The sequence below is a fragment of the Neovison vison genome, chromosome 2 (genome assembly GCF_020171115.1).
Source record: "Neovison vison isolate M4711 chromosome 2, ASM_NN_V1, whole genome shotgun sequence".
Taxonomy (NCBI): Eukaryota; Metazoa; Chordata; class Mammalia; order Carnivora; family Mustelidae; genus Neogale; species Neogale vison.
The window spans coordinates 148,436,677-148,454,899 of record NC_058092.1 but is presented as its reverse complement, the minus strand read 5'-3'; the positions used below and the strand labels follow the sequence as shown (position 1 = coordinate 148,454,899).

The 18,223-nt window shown below is 43.1% G+C and overlaps 1 protein-coding gene across 1 annotated transcript in view; it reads right to left on the bottom strand.

Annotated features, from left to right (window-relative positions):
* RAB4A (RAB4A, member RAS oncogene family) overlaps nucleotides 1-3,639 on the bottom strand; it is a 46,109-nt gene extending 42,470 nt beyond the window's left edge. The window contains exon 1 of the mRNA XM_044239282.1: nucleotides 3,444-3,639. Coding sequence (XP_044095217.1) covers nucleotides 3,444-3,474 — 31 coding nt within the window. The 5' untranslated portion in view covers nucleotides 3,475-3,639. The remainder of the gene's footprint in view (nucleotides 1-3,443) is intronic.
* Nucleotides 3,640-18,223: the final 14,584 nt, after the last annotated feature.

The following is an 18,223-nucleotide window of genomic DNA, read 5'->3' as shown; positions in this document are numbered from 1 at the left end:
GAGGCTGGAAGTCTGCAATCAGATGTCAGGAGGTCCATACTTTCCCAGAAGGCTCCCGGAAAGGATCCTTCCTTGCCTCTTCCTAGCTTCTGGTGGTGGCGAGCCATCCTTGGTGATCTCAGCCTGCATCTCTGTATCACATTCTCTCTGCATGTGTTTATGCCCAAATTTCTCTCATTTTACAAGAATACCAGTCTTTGGATTAGGGCCTACCCTAACCCAACAGGACCTCATCTCAACATGATTACATTACACCTATTTCCAAATAACATCACATTCACAAGTACCTGGCGTTTGGACCTGAACATATTTTTGGGGGGATACAATTCAAACCACAACCATCAACAATGATGTATTCCTAAAAGAAAATCTCTTGATGTTTCTCCAAATTACGTGGTAAGTACTGTAATATAGTGCTTTCAAAATAAAGCACAAAATAAAAATATTAAGACTATATTGTAATAAAAATCAGCCCAAGACTCACCATTTGTGTTCCTGTTTCACAAATTGTATTCACTGTAGGAAGCATAAACTCCAAACTGCAGAGATTTTTCCTAATGGTAGACCGCTTTAGCCCTTACTTTCTTCTTCCCTAGCATTTTTGGCACCATTTATATTTTTTTAGCACCTTTCTGACCATCATTGCTTGGTACTACCTATTCAACTTGTTAATTCTGTCTCAAAGTCTTGGTGTCAGGAATTATTTAGGGCCAATTTCTGACCTCCCAAGTCTTAGATGGCTGGAGTTCCTCAGGAAGTTCTAAGCCACACTAACTGGCAAGGCTTTAAGAGTGCAGTGAATCTAACAATATTTGAGAAACACTGTTTCAGTTTAGAGATATTCAGATCCAGGGTTTCAATCTGAAACCTATCTAAGATTTCAATTTTGTATTACAATATTATATACAGTATTCAATATTATATGGTTATATAGTTTCAAGACAACAAAATGTTGACTGCTACTCAGTCTATGGAAGGTGAAATATTGCCTTAACATGCTAAAAAACAGGTAGATATAGCTCATAAATGGTACTCTGTAAGCACTGGCTCTTTAATTTTCATCCTATCCCTGTTGAGCTACACAGAGCCTCCTTTTCTGGAAGAAAAAAATAACCCTAGAGCACAAAGGAGTTTAAAGGTTAGGCACACATTCGTTTGCCAGCTATCTAAGAGTCAAATGATTGTTTTACTTTGGGGGAACAATGCTGTGCAAATATGGTCAGTGATAAGTGAAGGTGACACTTTAGGACTTTTGGTTGGTTCTTAAATTTTTATTTTAGGTCCGCAATTTCAACTACCACATTTGCTGTTTCTAAAACTAATTCTCTATTCCATTAGTTTCCTCTAAATTACCTCTATTAGAGGGGAAGATAAAATTGCAAGTAAAAAAGTAAAAATGTACTTGGGAGGTATCATGACATAAGAATACTGTTGATTAAAGCCTTTGGATCAGGGCACATGGGTGGCTCAGTGGGTTAAAGCCTCCACCTTCAGCTCAGGTTATGATCTCAGGGTCCTGGGATCGAGCCCCACATCGGGCTCTCTGCTCAGTGGGGAGTCTGTTTCCCCCCTCTCTCTCTACCTGCCTCTCTGCTTACTTGTGATCTTTGTCAAATAAGTAAATTAAAAAAAGCTTAAAAAAAAAAAAAAGCCTTTGGATCATCATTTAATCAGTCAAACCGTGATGTTCAAGAGCTCAGTTAACTGTGTCTAAAGTCAAGTAGAGATGCGTGGTATTTTATCAAGGTTATTTCATATAAGATAAATGAAAAAGCTTTATCTCCCAAAGTCTTCCAGTCCTTTCTTACTAATTTATAATCCTCGCTTGGTTTTCTTATTTAGACTTTCCACCACCACCACCCCCAAGGCTCCAGGTTAAAGAAAAAAAAAAAAAATGTGGGGTAAGGAGCACTTGAAAATAAAGAAAAGCAAAAGTACAGCTGAAAATTGCTAGAGAAATGTATTTTCTTTACAAATTCTCTGACTGTGGTTCTCTATAGGGAGAACCAGACCACATAGGTGCACAGGTCCATGTATAGCAATGACAACATGAAAAACTGCCATCAACTTCCTGGAGGGTTTCCTAACTCTTCTAGGAACAGATGTAATGTCCAATGGCACCAAGAACAGGGCAAGCACAAGTCACAGGAGGGGCTGAAGGTGAAGCAAATGAGACCTCACCCCTCTTAGAAGAAAGATGGAAATGTTCCAAAGGCCCTCTCTGCCGCACCCTCACCTTTGTCCCACTGTTTAGGCTCCCCTTATTGGAACTCCATTTCTCTCCGTGGCTGTCTGGGCCTGGGTATCTGCTGTTCAGCCATGAGAACTGCTTCCTACCTCCCCAGTCTGGGTCAGATTTCCTTCTAACGTTCTTTCCCAAATCACGCTCCTTCAGAACTCCTTCCTGCCTGAAGTTTTAACTACTCATTCTTAGGTTCATGATGCCCTTAACTCTGTATCCCCCACTAGACTGCATGCTCCAAGAAGAGAACCACGCCTGTTGTGCGGCCCGCAGTGTGGACAGCGCCTCCCAGCACCTGCCGGCTCCATCACGCCATTCCTCGCCTATTTGTGAAAGGAGCACAGCAAGGCCAGCACAAGTGATCCGAGATCAGGTGCACGCTTTTGAACTCGAACCTCTCCCTGGGATTGTAAAACTCCCAATCAAAGACTTAATCTGAGGATGCACACATCTGAACAAGTGATTAGAGGCCGGTAAACACCTCCTCAAGCCTGGCGCAAACGAGACGTGTAGGGTAGTATTTGTTCTTACCACGCAGGGCTAAACCACCACAAAACAAAAACACAGTGTATGAATTGGGAAGGCTTTCCACTACTCAAAAATTATTTGTGGAGACCCCTCCAGGGGTGGCTGTTTTAGGGGAAGCAAAGATTAAACAGATAGGACTCTGCTTCCAGGGTGTTTATGGTTTCAAAAAGGCACATTTATAAATAGCCGTAATGCAACCCAGAAAGGACTAAAAAGCTGGAGCGACTGAGAAACAGCAGTGAATGAGGCGAGAGGTCTCCGAAGGAAGGCGTGGATTAGTCTATCGATCACTTCTCCTTGTAATCCCAGGGCAAAGAAAGGAATTCCAAACCAGGAAAGGTCACGCTGGAAGACTGGGGGAACACACTGAAATGCAGGCGTCGCCCTAAGTCCTTCCCATCCTCGCCGGGCACAACCTCGCCGAGGAAAGTCTGGAGCTGGCTTCCCAAACCCCGAGCCAAGGAAACTGGGCGAAGAAAGGGGAAACCCCACGGGTGCGAGCGCGGAGGGAAGGCGGGAGGAAACTTGAAAAAGCAGGTCACGTCAGTGCCACACACAGCCCGGCCCGCGTCCCCAGCCCCCGCGCCCCCGGCCCCCGCGCCCCCGGCCCCCGGCCCCCCGAGCCCGCGCGCCCCCGCGCGCCCACGCCCGCCGCGCCCCGCCGGCCTCCTACCGTAGGTCTCGGACATGGCCGTCTGCGACATCTTGGGAGCGGCACCGCCTCTCGCCCGGTCGCCGGCGGCAGCTCGGGCGGGCGGGAGAGGAGGGTCCGGGTCGTCCTCCGCGTCTCGGTGGAGGCGGCGCGGGGCAGGGGACCGGAGAAGGGACGGGCCCACGGTCCCCACGGCAACGGCCGGCCACCCCGCGGCTGCGGCCCTGCCGGACTGCCGGCTCCGCGCAGGCGCACGGCCTCCACCACCACCCCCCCCCCGCCGGGCCGGGACGAGGACGGGGGAAGGAGGGGGGAGGAGGGGGAAGGATGGGGGAGGCGGAGGAGGAGGAGAAGGGGCGCGAGGCCCGGCCCCCGCCGTGGTCGCGCGTGCGCACGCGGACCCCAGCGGTGCGAGGCGCGGGGAGGCGGGACCCGGGGCGGGGGGCGCCGGGCGCGGGGAGGCGGGGGCTGGACTCCGGGCGCGGACGGAGGGGCGCGGCAGGCCCGGGTCGGGTGGCCGGGGTGGGGAGGGGCCCGCGATGTGCAGGCTTGCGGGTGACCGAGCGTTGGACTGCGGGGTCTAGCTCTCGGGCGGAGGTGGCAGAGTGCGGGCAGTGGGAACGGAGTCCTGCGGGAGCGGCCCTCCTCGGCAAAGACTTGGTCGTCGTCCTTGGCGGCTCCCGGGCAGGAAAAGACTTCCTCCCACGGACTACTTTGTGATCAGTTAGAGAGCGTGTTAACGTGTAACTAGGACGCAGTAGCTCCAGGTGCCCAGCTGGAGACCAGACGAGAGGCTGGCGGACCTGCGGGGAAACTGAGCTTTCAGCCCAACCTGCCAGACCCTCTCCTGTAGGGCCGGGCTGGTGTCTGGAGAAAACTGTCGGAAGCTTATGGTGCGCAGGTGCTGGGAGTCCCCCAAAGCCCATAGATATTGGCCCCTCCGCGGCCCAGTGTAGGGGAATCTAGCGTATAAGCAGGAAGCATCCCTTGGTCCTCAACTAAGGTTAGGAGTTGTTGGCTGGGGATTCTGATTTAAGGCGCACAACTGTCTTCAGACTCCTCTTCTGCTGGAAATGCAGCGAGAAACATTAGGAAGAGAATTTTGGTTGGGAGTTTGCTTGGCCTGAGCCTGGTCAGGGCCACTTCGTATCACCTAAGACCCAACTTTATTCAAAAGATATAGTAGAATACTAAAAATAGGCCTTGGCTAAGCTCCTAAGTAACTTGGACTGTGGTGAAGTGCTAGTAAATACATTTTTTTCCTGTCCATTTGGCTCCGTCCTCCACGTAAATTGACATCACACTTCACTGAGGTCTTCTCTTCTTCCCCAATGGCCATTTGGCTCTATATTTTATTCTTTCTGATCCAAATAGCAAATAAATATATCCTTGCTTCTAAACAACAGATAAGGCCCCATGTTGAAATATTGTGAGAACTGTAATTTCCCGGAATTATTTTGTATGTTTCTTGCTCAACGGGCTCAGATACTTTGTTGCTTTTTTATTTGGGTTTCTGCCCGTTAGTTTTAATTGACGCTACTGAGTGCAGCAGGCTAATCTGATTGAAACTATTTCCAAAGAAAGACAGGGATCCCATTCTTTAGATCTAAGTTTTCTTCCTTCCAGAAGCTTCCATGGGTAAGAAAGGAAATCACCAGATTATTGACTGAAACCGGACTCAAGATCTCTGAAACCTGGACAGAGTGATAGAAATAAAAATTAAGCTGCTAATTCAAAGCTGAGAACAGTTTCCTATTCTGTGAACCATGAAGACTTACAGAAACCTTTCTGGACAACTCTGTTTTGGAAAAACTGCCCAAAGAAATCATTTAGTTTGCAAAGAAAAAGCCAGATATCACAACTGGAAAAGGAAATACTTGAGCTGAGATTTGAAGGAGCTAAGTTTTTTGAATAATAAGGTGGAAGAGCCTTTGCCTCCTAGTCACCTGGGATCTTTGAGAGAAAATAAATTTATCCTAAAAATTCTCAGAGATCGCTTTGATGCTGAGGTGCTATTGATTGTGTGAAAGGAAAACTTGTTGCAAAATTCGTGTTTTCTCCAGTTATTGTCTTCATTCTCTTTAGGGGAAGTCTGTGACCGAGATTTGTCTACAGGAGTTGAAGGGAGAAGGATTTCTTCTAAAATAGATCCACTCCTACCCGGTCCTTGGGATGGCGGGTCCTGCAAGTCTCTCGTACTTTCCCCTTTTTTCTCTGGCAGTGCTGCACATTTAAAAACCCACTAGGAACCTCAGAGGGCTTCCAGCCTCCCAAAGATTCCTGTTCCTCAGGACTGGCAGAGGACCACACGGGACAGGACACAGATGGGCACAGATGGACAATGACTGAGGAGACTTCTAGACTCCTAGGCATAGGGTTGGACCCCGAACAGTGGTCCAGTCCCCTGGGGGTGGATGGAGGCTTAAAAATGCCTAGGGATGAGAATACAGCACGACCTTGATGTTTCAGAAAGCAGTGGCATTGGGAATGACAGGACATGGCATCCTTGGGAGAGCCAGACTTGGTGGAGAGCACTGGTCACAGTCTGTGAGGTATGGTGACTTGACTTGGTGGCTGGAGTTGAAGAACATAAGCCAACTGTGTCTGAGTCCTTGAGGACTCAGAAATATCTAGGTGTTACTTTGCGAAGGAGCTAAGTTCTTCCCAGGTAGGTAGGGGCTTGAAAAGGTAATGCCCTTTTATTTTTTAAAAAAGATTTTATTTATTTATTTGACACAGAGAGATCATAAGTAGGCAGAGCAGCAGGCAGAGAGAGGGGGGAAGCAGGCTCCCCACCGAACAGAGAGCCCGATGTGGGGCTCGATCCCAGGACCGGGAGTTTCTGACCTGAGCTGAAGGCAGAGGCTTAACCCATTGAGCCACCCAGGTGCCCAAAGTGGTGATATCTTTTTAAACACCAAGCTGGTAACACCTGTGACATATAGCTCTTCAGGTTGGCAGAGACCTCAGAGGCCACTGGACCAGTTTGCTTTCCAAGGTCATCTGAAACTACCACCTCTGTGATTGCACATGTCTGTTGTTATGGGATATTTGTTGAGGATGGGCTAAATTAGCTGCAGTAACAAATATCTCCCAACATGCCCGTGAGTAACACAATGAAGTTCACCTCTCACTCAGACCACCTGCCCCACTTGTGCTGGGCTCCATGGAAGCACCTGCAGACCCAGGCTGACCTAAGTCTCACGGAAACACACGGTCCTAACTTCACTTGGGCAGGGGAAGAAACTCAGCACCAATGATGCATTAGCCCAGGATAATCCCATCAGGAGTGGGTAGAATCACTTCCGTTTATGTTTCAAGGGCCAAAGCAAGTCATGTGCCTACACCTGATTTCAAAGAGAACAGCGAGTGCTATATTGTTACATCCCAGAGGGAAAAGAGAAGAGGATATATTTGGAAAGATGTGATGACTACCAGAAAACTCTGTACCTGTCCAGACAGCTTATTCAGGTTTGAGTTTAAACAACTGCATTGAAGTGTAATTGACATAGTTGTACATATTTGAAGGAGACACAGTTTTTGGTGTAGCTGTACATCTCTGCTGGTGTGTCACTACTTTTGGCCTTTTTAGGGACAGACATTTTCTATGATTCCATTGTATTTTCTTTGTTGCTGATTAGGAATAAAATTCTTGTAGGGTTATTTTAGTGGTTGCTTTAGGGTTTATGGTATAGGTTTTTCAATTATCACATGGTCCCCCTGTATGTGCTGTGCCATTTTATGTAGAGTGTAAGAACCTCACAACATTTTACTTCTGTCCTCCCTGTGAACGGTGCAGTGGAGGTCCTACTTCTGCAAGTCTTGTACACCCCACATACTTACTCTGTTGTTATTTTTGTTTTAAACAGCCAGTTGTGGTAAAATATGCATCACATGAAATTTACCATCTCAACCATCTTTGCGTGTACAGTTCATTGGCATTAAGCGTGCTCTCTTTGCTGTGCGACCATCCATCTCCAGAATCTTTTCTTCTTGCAACCTACAGCTGTCTCCATGAAACACCAAATCCCTAGTCCCCCTCCTCCCAGCTCTTGCAACCACCACCCTACTTTCTCTCCCTATGATTTTGATGTTCCAGGCACCTTAATATGAATGGACTCATACCGTATTTGTTCTTTTGTGATTTCCTTCCTTTTCAAGGATGAATAAAATTCCCCTGTATATATACACACACCATATTTTCCAGAAAATTCTCTTTAAATAGATTTAAGCAAGTATTTTATATTTACCCACATACATACCATGTCTAAGATGCCTCCGTCCCTTACACACATTCCAGTTCCATGTGGTATCCTTTCCTTTTTGCCAGAAGTAATTCCCTTAGCTGATCTCAAAGGGCAGTCTGCTGGGAATGAATTCTTCCTGCCTTCATGTACCTAAAGATGCCTTTCTTTCATTTCTGTTCTTGAATAGTATTTTTCTTAACTTTAGAGTTCTAAGTGAGCAGCTTTTTTTTTTTCTTCTAACTTAAAGTTTTCTGGCTTATATTATTCCTGATGAGAAATCTATGGCTATTCCTCATTCCTTTGTACACAGTTTTTTGGTTTTCTTAAAATATATGCCTTTTTAAAAGATTTTACCTTTATTACCGGTTTATGGATTTCGGTTATGATATGATGTGATGTGCCTCCGTGTGGTTTTCTTTGTGTTTCTTGTCCTCATGTTCCATTAAACTTCTTTGGTCTGTGAATTTATTGTTGTTGTTGTTGTTTTCAGATTTGGATTGCTTCGTCAGCCATTATTTCTTCAACATATTTTCTGCCCCTCCGTCTCTTCTTCTCTGGTGACTCCATTATGTGTGTATCAGCCCATTTGAATTTGTCCCACAGCTAACTGATGCTCTGTTCATTTTTGCCAGTCTTTTTTTCTTCCTGTGTGTCATATTAGATAATTTCTACTGTCATATTTTTAAATTCACTGATATTTTCTGCAATATTTAATCTCTCAATCCCATCCATTGTATTTTCCCTTTCAGACATTGTAATTTCATTTCTAGAAGTTCAATTTGCAGATACATATATCATGTTCCCTACTTATTCTCATTCTCTCCTTTAGTTTCTTGCACATACAGAATATGTTGTAATCATGGTTTTAATGTCATTTTCTGCTCATTTTATCATCTGAGGGATTTTTTTAAAAGATTTTATTTATTTATTTGACAGGGAGAGATCACAAATAGGCAGAGAGGCAGGCAGAGAGAGAGGGGGAAACAGGTGCCCTGCTCAGCAGAGAGCCCGATGCAGGACTTGATCCCAGGACCCTGGGGTCATGACCTGAGCTGAAGGTAGAGGCTTAACCCACTGAGTCACCCAGGCACCCCTCAACTGAGGAATTTCTGAGGCAGTTTCCATTGATTGGCTTTTTTCCTTCCCGGGAGCAGTATTTTCCTACTTCACATGCAAGGTAACTTTTTTTTTTTTTTCCAATTTATTTATTTTCAGAAAAACAGTATTCATTATTTTTTCACCACACCCAGTGCTCCATGCAAGCTGTGCCCTCTATAATACCCCCACCTTGTACCCCAACCTCCCACCCCCCCCGCCACTTCAAACCCCTCAGACTGTTTTTCAGAGTCCATAGTCTCTCATGGTTCATCTCCCCTTCCAATTTACCCAAAAGCACATACCCTCCCCAATGTCCATAACCCTACCCCCCTTCTCCCAACCCCCCTCCCCCCAGCAACCCACAGTTTGTTTCGTGAGATTAAGAGTCACTTATGGTTTGTCTCCCTCCCTATCCCATCTTGTTTCATGGATTCTTCTCCTACCCACTTAAGCCCCCATGTTGCATCACCACTCCCTCATATCAGGGAGATCATATGATAGTTGTCTTTCTCCACTTGACTTATTTCACTAAGCATGATACGCTCTAGTTCCATCCATGTTGTCGCAAATGGCAAGATTTCGTTTCTTTCGATGGCTGCATAGTATTCCATTGTGTATATATACCACATCTTCTTGATCCATTCATCTGTTGATGGACATCTAGGTTCTTTCCATAGTTTGGCTATTGTGGACATTGCTGCTATAAACATTCGGGTGCACGTGCCCCTTTGGATCACTACGTTTGTATCTTTAGGGTAAAATCCCAGTAGTGCAATTGCTGGGTCATAGGGCAGTTCTATTTTCAACATTTTGAGGAATCTCCATGCTGTTTTCCAGAGTGGTTGCACCAGCTTGCATTCCCACCAACAGTGTAGGAGGGTTCCCCTTTCTCCACATCCTCGCCAGCATCTGTCATTTCCTGACTTGTTGATTTTAGCCATTCTGACTGGTGTGAGGTGATATCTCATTGTGGTTTTGATTTGTATTTCCCTGATGCCGAGTGATATGGAGCACTTTTTCATGTGTCTGTTGGCCATCTGGATGTCTTCTTGGCAGAAACGTCTGTTCATGTCCTCTGCCCATTTCTTGATTGGATTATTTGTTCTTTGGGTGTTGAGTTTGTTAAGTTCTTTATAGATTTTGGACACTAGTCCTTTATCTGATATGTCGTTTGCAAATATCTTCTCCCATTCTGTCAGTTGTCTTTTGGTTTTGTTAACTGTTTCCTTTGCTGTGCAAAAGCTTTTGATTTTGATGAAATCCCAAAAGTTCATTTTTGCCCTTGCTTCCCTTGCCTTTGGCGATGTTCCTAGGAAGATGTTGCTGCGGCTGAGGTCGAAGAGGTTGCTGCCTGTGTTCTCCTCAAGGATTTTGATGGATTCCTTTCTCACATTGAGGTCCTTAATCCATTTTGAATCTATTTTTGTGTGTGGTGTAAGGAAATGGTCCAATTTCATTTTTCTGCACGTGGCTGTCAAATTTTCCCAACACCATTTATTGAAGAGGCTGTCTTTTTTCCATTGGACATTCTTTCCTGCTTTGTCGAAGATTAGTTGACCATAGAGTTGAGGGTCTATTTCTGGGCTCTCTATTCTGTTCCATTGGTCTATGTGTCTGTTTTTGTGCCAGTACCATGCTGTCTTGATGATGACAGCTTTGTAATAAAGCTTGAAGTCCGGAATTGTGATGCCACCAACTTTGGCTTTGTTTTTCAATATCCCTTTGGCTATTCGAGGTCTTTTCTGGTTCCATATAAATTTTAAAATTATTTGTTCCATTTCTTTGAAAAAGATGGATGGTACTTTGATAGGAATTGCATTAAATGTGTAGATTGCTTTAGGTAGCATAGACATTTTCACAATATTTATTCTTCCAATCCAGGAGCATGGAATATTTTTCCATTTCTTTGTGTCTTCCTCAATTTCTTTCATGAGTACTTTATAGTTTTCTGAGTATAGATTCTTAGCCTCTTTGGTTAGGTTTATTCCTAGGTATCTTATGGTTTGGGGTGCAATTGTAAATGGGATTGACTCCTTAATTTCTCTTTCTTCTGTCTTGTTGTTGGTGTAGAGAAGTGCAACTGATTTCTGTGCATTGATCTTATATCCTGACACTTTACTGAATTCCTGTATAAGTTCTAGCAGTTTTGGAGTGGAGTCTTTTGGGTTTTCCACATAGAGTATCATATCATCTGCGAAGAGTGATAATTTAACTTCTTCTTTGCCGATTTGGATGCCTTTAATTTCCTTTTGTTGTCTGATTGCTGAGGCTAGGACTTCTAGTACTATGTTGAATAGCAGTGGTGATAATGGACATCCCTGCCGTGTTCCTGACCTTAGTGGAAAAGCTTTCAGTTTTTCTCCATTGAGAATGATATTTGCAGTGGGTTTTTCATAGATGGCTTTGATGATATTGAGGTATGTGCCCTCTATCCCTACACTTTGAAGGGTTCTGATCAGGAAGGGATGCTGTACTTTGTCAAATGCTTTTTCAGCATCTATTGAGAGTATCATATGGTTCTCGTTCTTTCTTTTATTGATGTGTTGTATCACATTGACTGATTTGCGGATGTTGAACCAACCTTGCAGCCCTGGAATAAATCCCACTTGGTCGTGGTGAATAATCCTTTTAATGTACTGTTGAATCCTATTGGCTAGTATTTTGGTGAGAATTTTTGCATCTGTGTTCATCAAGGATATTGGTCTATAGCTCTCTTTTTTGATGGGATCCTTGTCTGGTTTTGGGATCAAGGTGATGCTGGCCTCATAAAATGAGTTTGGGAGTTTTCCTTCCATTTCTATTTTTTGGAACAGTTTCAGGAGAATAGGAATTAGTTCCTCTTTAAATGTTTGGTAGAATTCCCCCGGGAAGCCATCTGGCCCTGGGCTTTTGTTTGTTTGGAGATTTTTAATGACTGTTTCAATCTCCTTACTGGTTATGGGTCTGTTCAGGCTTTCTATTTCTTCCTGGTTCAATTTTGGTAGTTTATATGTTTCTAGGAATGCATCCATTTCTTCCAGATTGTCAAATTTGTTGGCGTAGAGTTGCTCATAGTATGTTCTTATAATAGTTTGTATTTCTTTGGTGTTAGTTGTGATCTCTCCTCTTTCATTCATGATTTTATTTATTTGGGTCCTTTCTCTTTTCTTTTTGATAAGTCTGGCCAAGGGTTTATCAATTTTATTAATTCTTTCAAAGAACCAGCTCCTAGTTTGGTTGATTTGTTCTATTGTTTTTTTGGTTTCTATTTCATTGATTTCTGCTCTGATCTTTATGATTTCTCTTCTCCTGCTGGGCTTAGGGTTTCTTTCTTGTTCTTTCTCCAGCTCCTTTAGGTGTAGGGTTAGGTTGTGTACCTGAGACCTTTCTTGTTTCTTGAGAAAAGCTTGTACCGCTATATATTTTCCTCTCAGGACTGCCTTTGTTGTGTCCCACAGATTTTGAACCGTTGTATTTTCATTATCATTTGTTTCCATGATTTTTTTCAATTCTTCTTTAATTTCCCGGTTGACCCATTCATTCTTTAGAAGGATGCTGTTTAGTCTCCATGTATTTGTGTTCTTTCCAAACTTCCTCTTGTGGTTGAGTTCTAGCTTCAGAGCATTGTGGTCTGAAAATATGCAGGGAATGATCCCAATCTTTTGATACCGGTTGAGTCCTGATTTAGGACCGAGGATGTGATCTATTCTGGAGAATGTTCCATGTGCACTAGAGAAGAATGTGTATTCTGTTGCTTTGGGATGAAATGTTCTGAATATATCTGTGATGTCCATCTCATCCAGTGTATCATTTAAGGCCTTTATTTCCCTGTTGATCTTTTGCTTGGATGATCTGTCCATTTCAGTGAGGGGAGTGTTAAAGTCCCCTACTATTATTGTATTATTGTTGATGTGTTTCTTTGATTTTGTTATTAATTGGTTTATATAGTTTGCTGCGCCCACGTTGGGGGCATAGATATTTAAAATTGTTAGATCTTCTTGTTGGACAGACCCTTTGAGTATGATATAGTGTCCTTCCTCATCTCTTATTATAGTCTTTGGCTTAAAATCTAATTGATCTGATATAAGGATTGCCACTCCTGCTTTTTTCTGATGTCCATTAGCATGGTAAATTCTTTTCCACCCCCTCACTTTAAGTCTGGAGGTGTCTTCGGGTTTAAAATGAGTTTCTTGGAGGCAACATATAGATGGGTTTTGTTTTTTTATCCATTCTGATACCCTGTGTCTTTTGATTGGGGCATTTAGCCCATTAACATTCAGGGTAACTATTGAGAGATATGATTTTAGTGCCATTGTATTGCCTGTAAGGTGACTGTTACTGTATATTGTCTCTGTTCCTTTCTGATCTACCACTTGTAGGCTCTCTCTTTCCTTAGAGGACCCCTTTCAGTATTTCCTGTAGAGCTGGCTTGGTGTTTGCAAATTCTTTCAGTTTTTGTTTGTCCTGGAAGCTTTTAATCTCTCCTTCTATTTTCAATGATAGCCTAGCTGGATATAGTATTCTTGGCTGCATGTTTTTCTCGTTTAGTGCTCTGAAAATGTCATGCCAGCTCTTTCTGGCCTGCCAGGTCTCTGTGGATAAGTCAGCTGCCAATCTAATACTTTTACCATTGTATGTTACAGACTTCTTTTCCCGGGCTGCTTTCAGGATTTTCTCTTTGTCACTAAGGCTTGTAAATTTTACTATTAGGTGACGGGGTGTGGGCCTATTTATTGATTTTGAGGGGCGTTCTCTGAACCTCCTGAATTTTGATACTCGTTCCCTTTGCCATATTGGGGAAATTCTCCCCAATAATTCTCTCCAGTATACCTTCTGCTCCCCTCTCTCTTTCTTCTTCTTCTGGAATCCCAATTATTCTAATGTTGTTTCGTCTTATGGTGTCACTTATCTCTCGAATTCTCCCCTCATGGTCCAGTAGCTGTTTGTCCCTCTTTTGCTCAGCTTCTTTATTCTCTGTCATTTGGTCTTCTGTATCGCTAATTCTTTCTTCTGCCTCATTTATCCTAGCAGTGAGAGCCTCCATTTTTGATTGAACTTCATTAATAGCTTTTTTGATTTCAACTTGGTTAGATTTTAGTTCTTTTATTTCTCCAGAAAGGGCTTTCATATCTCTGGAGAGGGTTTCTCTAATATCTCCCATGCCTTTTTCAAGCCCGGCTATAAACTTGAGAATTGTCATTTTGAACTCTAGATCTGACATATTACCAATGTCTGTATTGATTAGGTCCCTAGCCTTCGGTACTGCCTCTCGTTCTTTTTTTTGTTGTGAATTTTTCCGCCTTGTCATTTTGTCCAGCTAAGAGTATATGAAGGAGCAAGTAAAATACTAAAAGGGTGGCAACAATCCCAGGAAAATATGCTTTAACCAAATCAGAAGAGATCCCAAATCGTGAGGGGGGATTTCTTCCTCTGATTGGGATCTCCCAATCTCTTCTGATTGGGATCTCTTCTGATTTGGGGATAAAAAGAGGTTCAAAAAGAAAGAAAGAAAAAAAAGAAAAAAAGAATTAAAAAAAGAGATTGAATTAAAAATTCAATCAAGAATTTAAAAAAGATTTAAGAAAAAAAAGATTGAAGAGATTAGGATCTCTTCTGATTTGGGGATAAAAAAAGGTTCAAAAAGAAAGAAAGAAAAAAAGAAAAAAAAAGAATTAAAAAAAAGAAAAATTAAAAAAAAGGAAAATGAATAAACAAAAGTATAAAAAAGAAAAATATATATATTAGATAATCTAGTTAAAAAACGTTAAAAGAGAAAAGGGTAAAAGTTATAAAAAATTTTAGCAGAAGAAGAGAAAAAAAATGAAAAAGAAAAAAATTAAATTAACTGCAAGACTGAAAAATCACAGGCAGAAAGCCATGAGTTCCGTGGTTTGTTTTCTCCTCCTCTGGAATTCTGCTGCTCTCTCCTTGGTATTGAAACTGCACGCCTTGGTAGGTGAACTTGGTCTTGCCTGGATTTCTTGTTGATCTTCTGGGGGAGGGGCCTGGTGTAGTGATTCTCAAGTGTCTTTGCCCCAGGCGGAATTACACCGCCCTTACCAGGGGCCGGGCTGAGTGATCTGCTCAGCTTTGCTTTCAGGAGCTTTTGTTCCCTGAGCGCTTTCCGTAGAGTTCCGGAGGACGGGAACACAAATGGCGGCCTCCTGGTCTCTGGCCCGGAGGAGCCGAGAGCCCGGGGCTCCGCTCCCCTGTGCGCCCTCAGCTAACAGCTCCCAGTAACTCGCGTCTGCCCAACCTCCGGCCGCGCTCCGAGCTCACCGAGCTTGCGTCCGGTTCAAGGCAACTCCAAGCTGCGAGCTTACTGTCGGCTCTGTCTCTGCAGCCGGCTTTCCCGTTCCAATATCCGCAAGCTCTGCGACACTCGGACACCCCCGATCCTTCTGTGACCCCGCAGGACCTGAGGTCACGCCGACCCCGTGTGGGCTTCGCCCCGGTTTAGCCTCCGGAGCGATGTCCCTCAGCGGAACAGACTTTTAAAAGTCCTGATTTTGTGCTCCGTTGCTCTGCCGCTTGCCGGGAGCCGGCCCCTCCCCCCGGGGTCTATCTTCCCGTCGCTTTGGATTCACTTCTCCGCCAGTCCTACCTTTCAGAAAGTGGTTGTTTTTCTGTTTCTAGAATTGCTGTTCTTCTTCTCCTCGATCTGCCGATGGATTTGCAGGTGTTTGCAATCTTTAGATAAGCTATCTAGCTGATCTCCTGCTAGCTGAGGTAGTCTCAGCCTGCTACTTCTCCGCCATCTTGACTCCTCCCCCGCAAGGTAACTTTTGATTGGATGCCAGACATTGAGAAGTTTTCTTTGTTTAATTGTATATGTAATATATAAGGATTTAGGGATTCTTCTGGACCTTGTGTGTGTGCTGGGGGTTGATGTAAAAATTCGAGGGGATTCTTCTCCCAGCCCTGGGTACTATGGTCTGCCTCCCCTCTGACTTCTCTCCTTCCACACCCCACCGCCATTCTCTTGGCTCCCATCACTTAGGCCTTCTTGTTGTTTTTGAGCACATCAAGAAGATGTTGGCCTTAGAACCTTTGTGTGTGCTTTTTCCTCTGCTGGAATGCTCTTGTCCCAGATGTCTATGTGGTTTGTGCCCTTATGGCCTTTATGTTCTCTGTTTATATTCTATACCTTTCAGGTATAACCTAGTGATCCTTCTCCTCCCCTTCCCCCTAGCATTTCATACACTCCCTACTTTGGGGGCCCCTTCAAAGCATTTACCGCCACCTAACACATAGATGATTTATTAGAGTAGTGTCTGCTCCCCCTCTAGATGATAAGTTCTATAAGAGAAGAGGTTGTATCTGTCTTACTCTCTGCTCTGTCCTCATGCCTAACATAGTATTTGTGTTACCAAACCCTCAATAATTAAATAGTTGTTGAATGAGCAAATGACTGAAATAAAACTCAGCAGCTCTTGATTTAATACAGATTTATTTTAGTGTGATGAAATTAATTTTAAACTTGTTGATTTATGAGAAATTTAAAAGCTGATCTTCTAAATTCTACCATGTAATTGTAGAAAGGCTGTAATAAAACCATTTAAAGCATCATCTAATACTTGTGTAACTTACTGAGTACTTAATACTAGGTAGAGCACTAAGTGCTTTAGATATAATATTGTCCAACATAGTCCTTACCACAGACTCATGAGGTAGGTATCATCCCATTTTGTAGATGAGGAAGCAAAGGTCCAAGCATATTATGTATTTTGCCCCAGTTCTCAGGGCCAATGTATATCCATGCTCGGATTTTTCTGTTTAACCACACTAAGTGAAACACATCTGCTATTCATCTATAATGTGTAATAAGAAAAAATGCAGTAAGAAAACCTCCGAGATGGAAGTGTGCAAACCGTTCAATGTAAGGGAACCTACACACCGTAGTGCCCTTGGGGTCATGTTCTATTCTGGGTGCTTTCTGTAACTTCTCTGGACTCTCACCTTACGAGGTGGGCTTTCTAACCCTCCAAGCCTCTTTACTTCACTATGATGCTAAGTAAGTCTGGAGACGGGAGTGGGCAGGTGTTTCCTGGAGCAAAATTCCCTGAACGCCTCTGTAAATTAAGCATAAGTTCAGGCTAGTTCTAAGCTAGAACATAACCCTGAAGGTAACATCCAGTTCTCCAATACTGAACATAACTCTTTGAACTTATTTCTACATGCAAAGGGACTTTGTTTATCCAAAAAGCATGTGCTGCAAATGTTCCACCAAACAGTATGCAGTGTGGAGGTCAGAGCAGTAGACATTTGTTAGTGATGTGATAATTCCTCACCTTCATCTTTTAACTTGAAAGTTGTAACTTGTAACTTGAAAGTTACAAATGTTCTTTGTTCTAATGGGAATGCTTCTCTGCTTATTTCTGCATTTAACAACATTTATACTCAGGGATTTTTTTTTATGAGTCCTTTTAATTTTTATTCTGCATTTCAGTGAAGAGGATTTACTGGCTCCTCTTTTCTTTTAACCCCATTTTAGAGATCAGATTAACCAACTGTGTTTTCTTCCTACTTTCTGGTAAAAGTACCATAGAATTATCTTTGTTTTATTTTTCTATTTTTTCTAAACTGCAATCAAATCAAATGGCCTATTTTCAGTCTGATTTCTTGTTAAAAAAGATACTTTGCAAAATGACTGGGTTTTGGATTTTGTTTTTGGGTTTTCCTCCTGATCAGCAAATACATTAAGCCAGAATTTTCTGTTATGAGCTGATTTTTAAAAATTTTAATCAGCTTTATTTGAGGTATAATTTTATATGCCTGTTATATATATGTATATATATATAATTTTATATATGTAAATCCAACAATTTTGAGTGTACAATTCCACACAAATTATTTTTAACACATTTTACACAGTCATGTAACAAACAACAACACAATCATGATATAGAACCTTTATGTCACCCCCAAACTTCTTTCATGCACTTTTGAAATGACCTCTGGGCTGACTTTTTTAAAAGATTTTTTAAAAAATTATTTTATTTTTTATTTTTTTAGAGAGAGAGAGAGAGAGGGAGAGAAAGTGTGAACGGGGAAGGAGCAGAGAGAGAGAATCTCAAGAGGATTCTGCTCTGACTGTAGGGCCTGGCACAGACCCAACCCCAGGACCCTGAGCTCATGACCTGAGTGGAAACCAGGAGTCCAGCTTTAATGGACTGAGCCCCCCAGGCGCCATCCTCTGGGTGGACTTTTAAGAACCTTTATAGAGGGTTACTGATGTCACAGGGGAAAATATAATATGTCCTCTGAGATTGGTGGGGATTTTCCCCACTGCACAGAACAGCCACCATCCAGACCTCTGACAACCTGTCCTTCTCCCCATTTTAATCTCCCGTGTTTATGTTTGTGTAAGCCACAAGCCCTTCCTCTGGGCCTGAACAGGAGTCAACACCATTTCCATCCGTCAGCTGGGTGGGCTGTGCCTCTTACTGGAAGACTGATGAGACCTAAGAGGAGGTG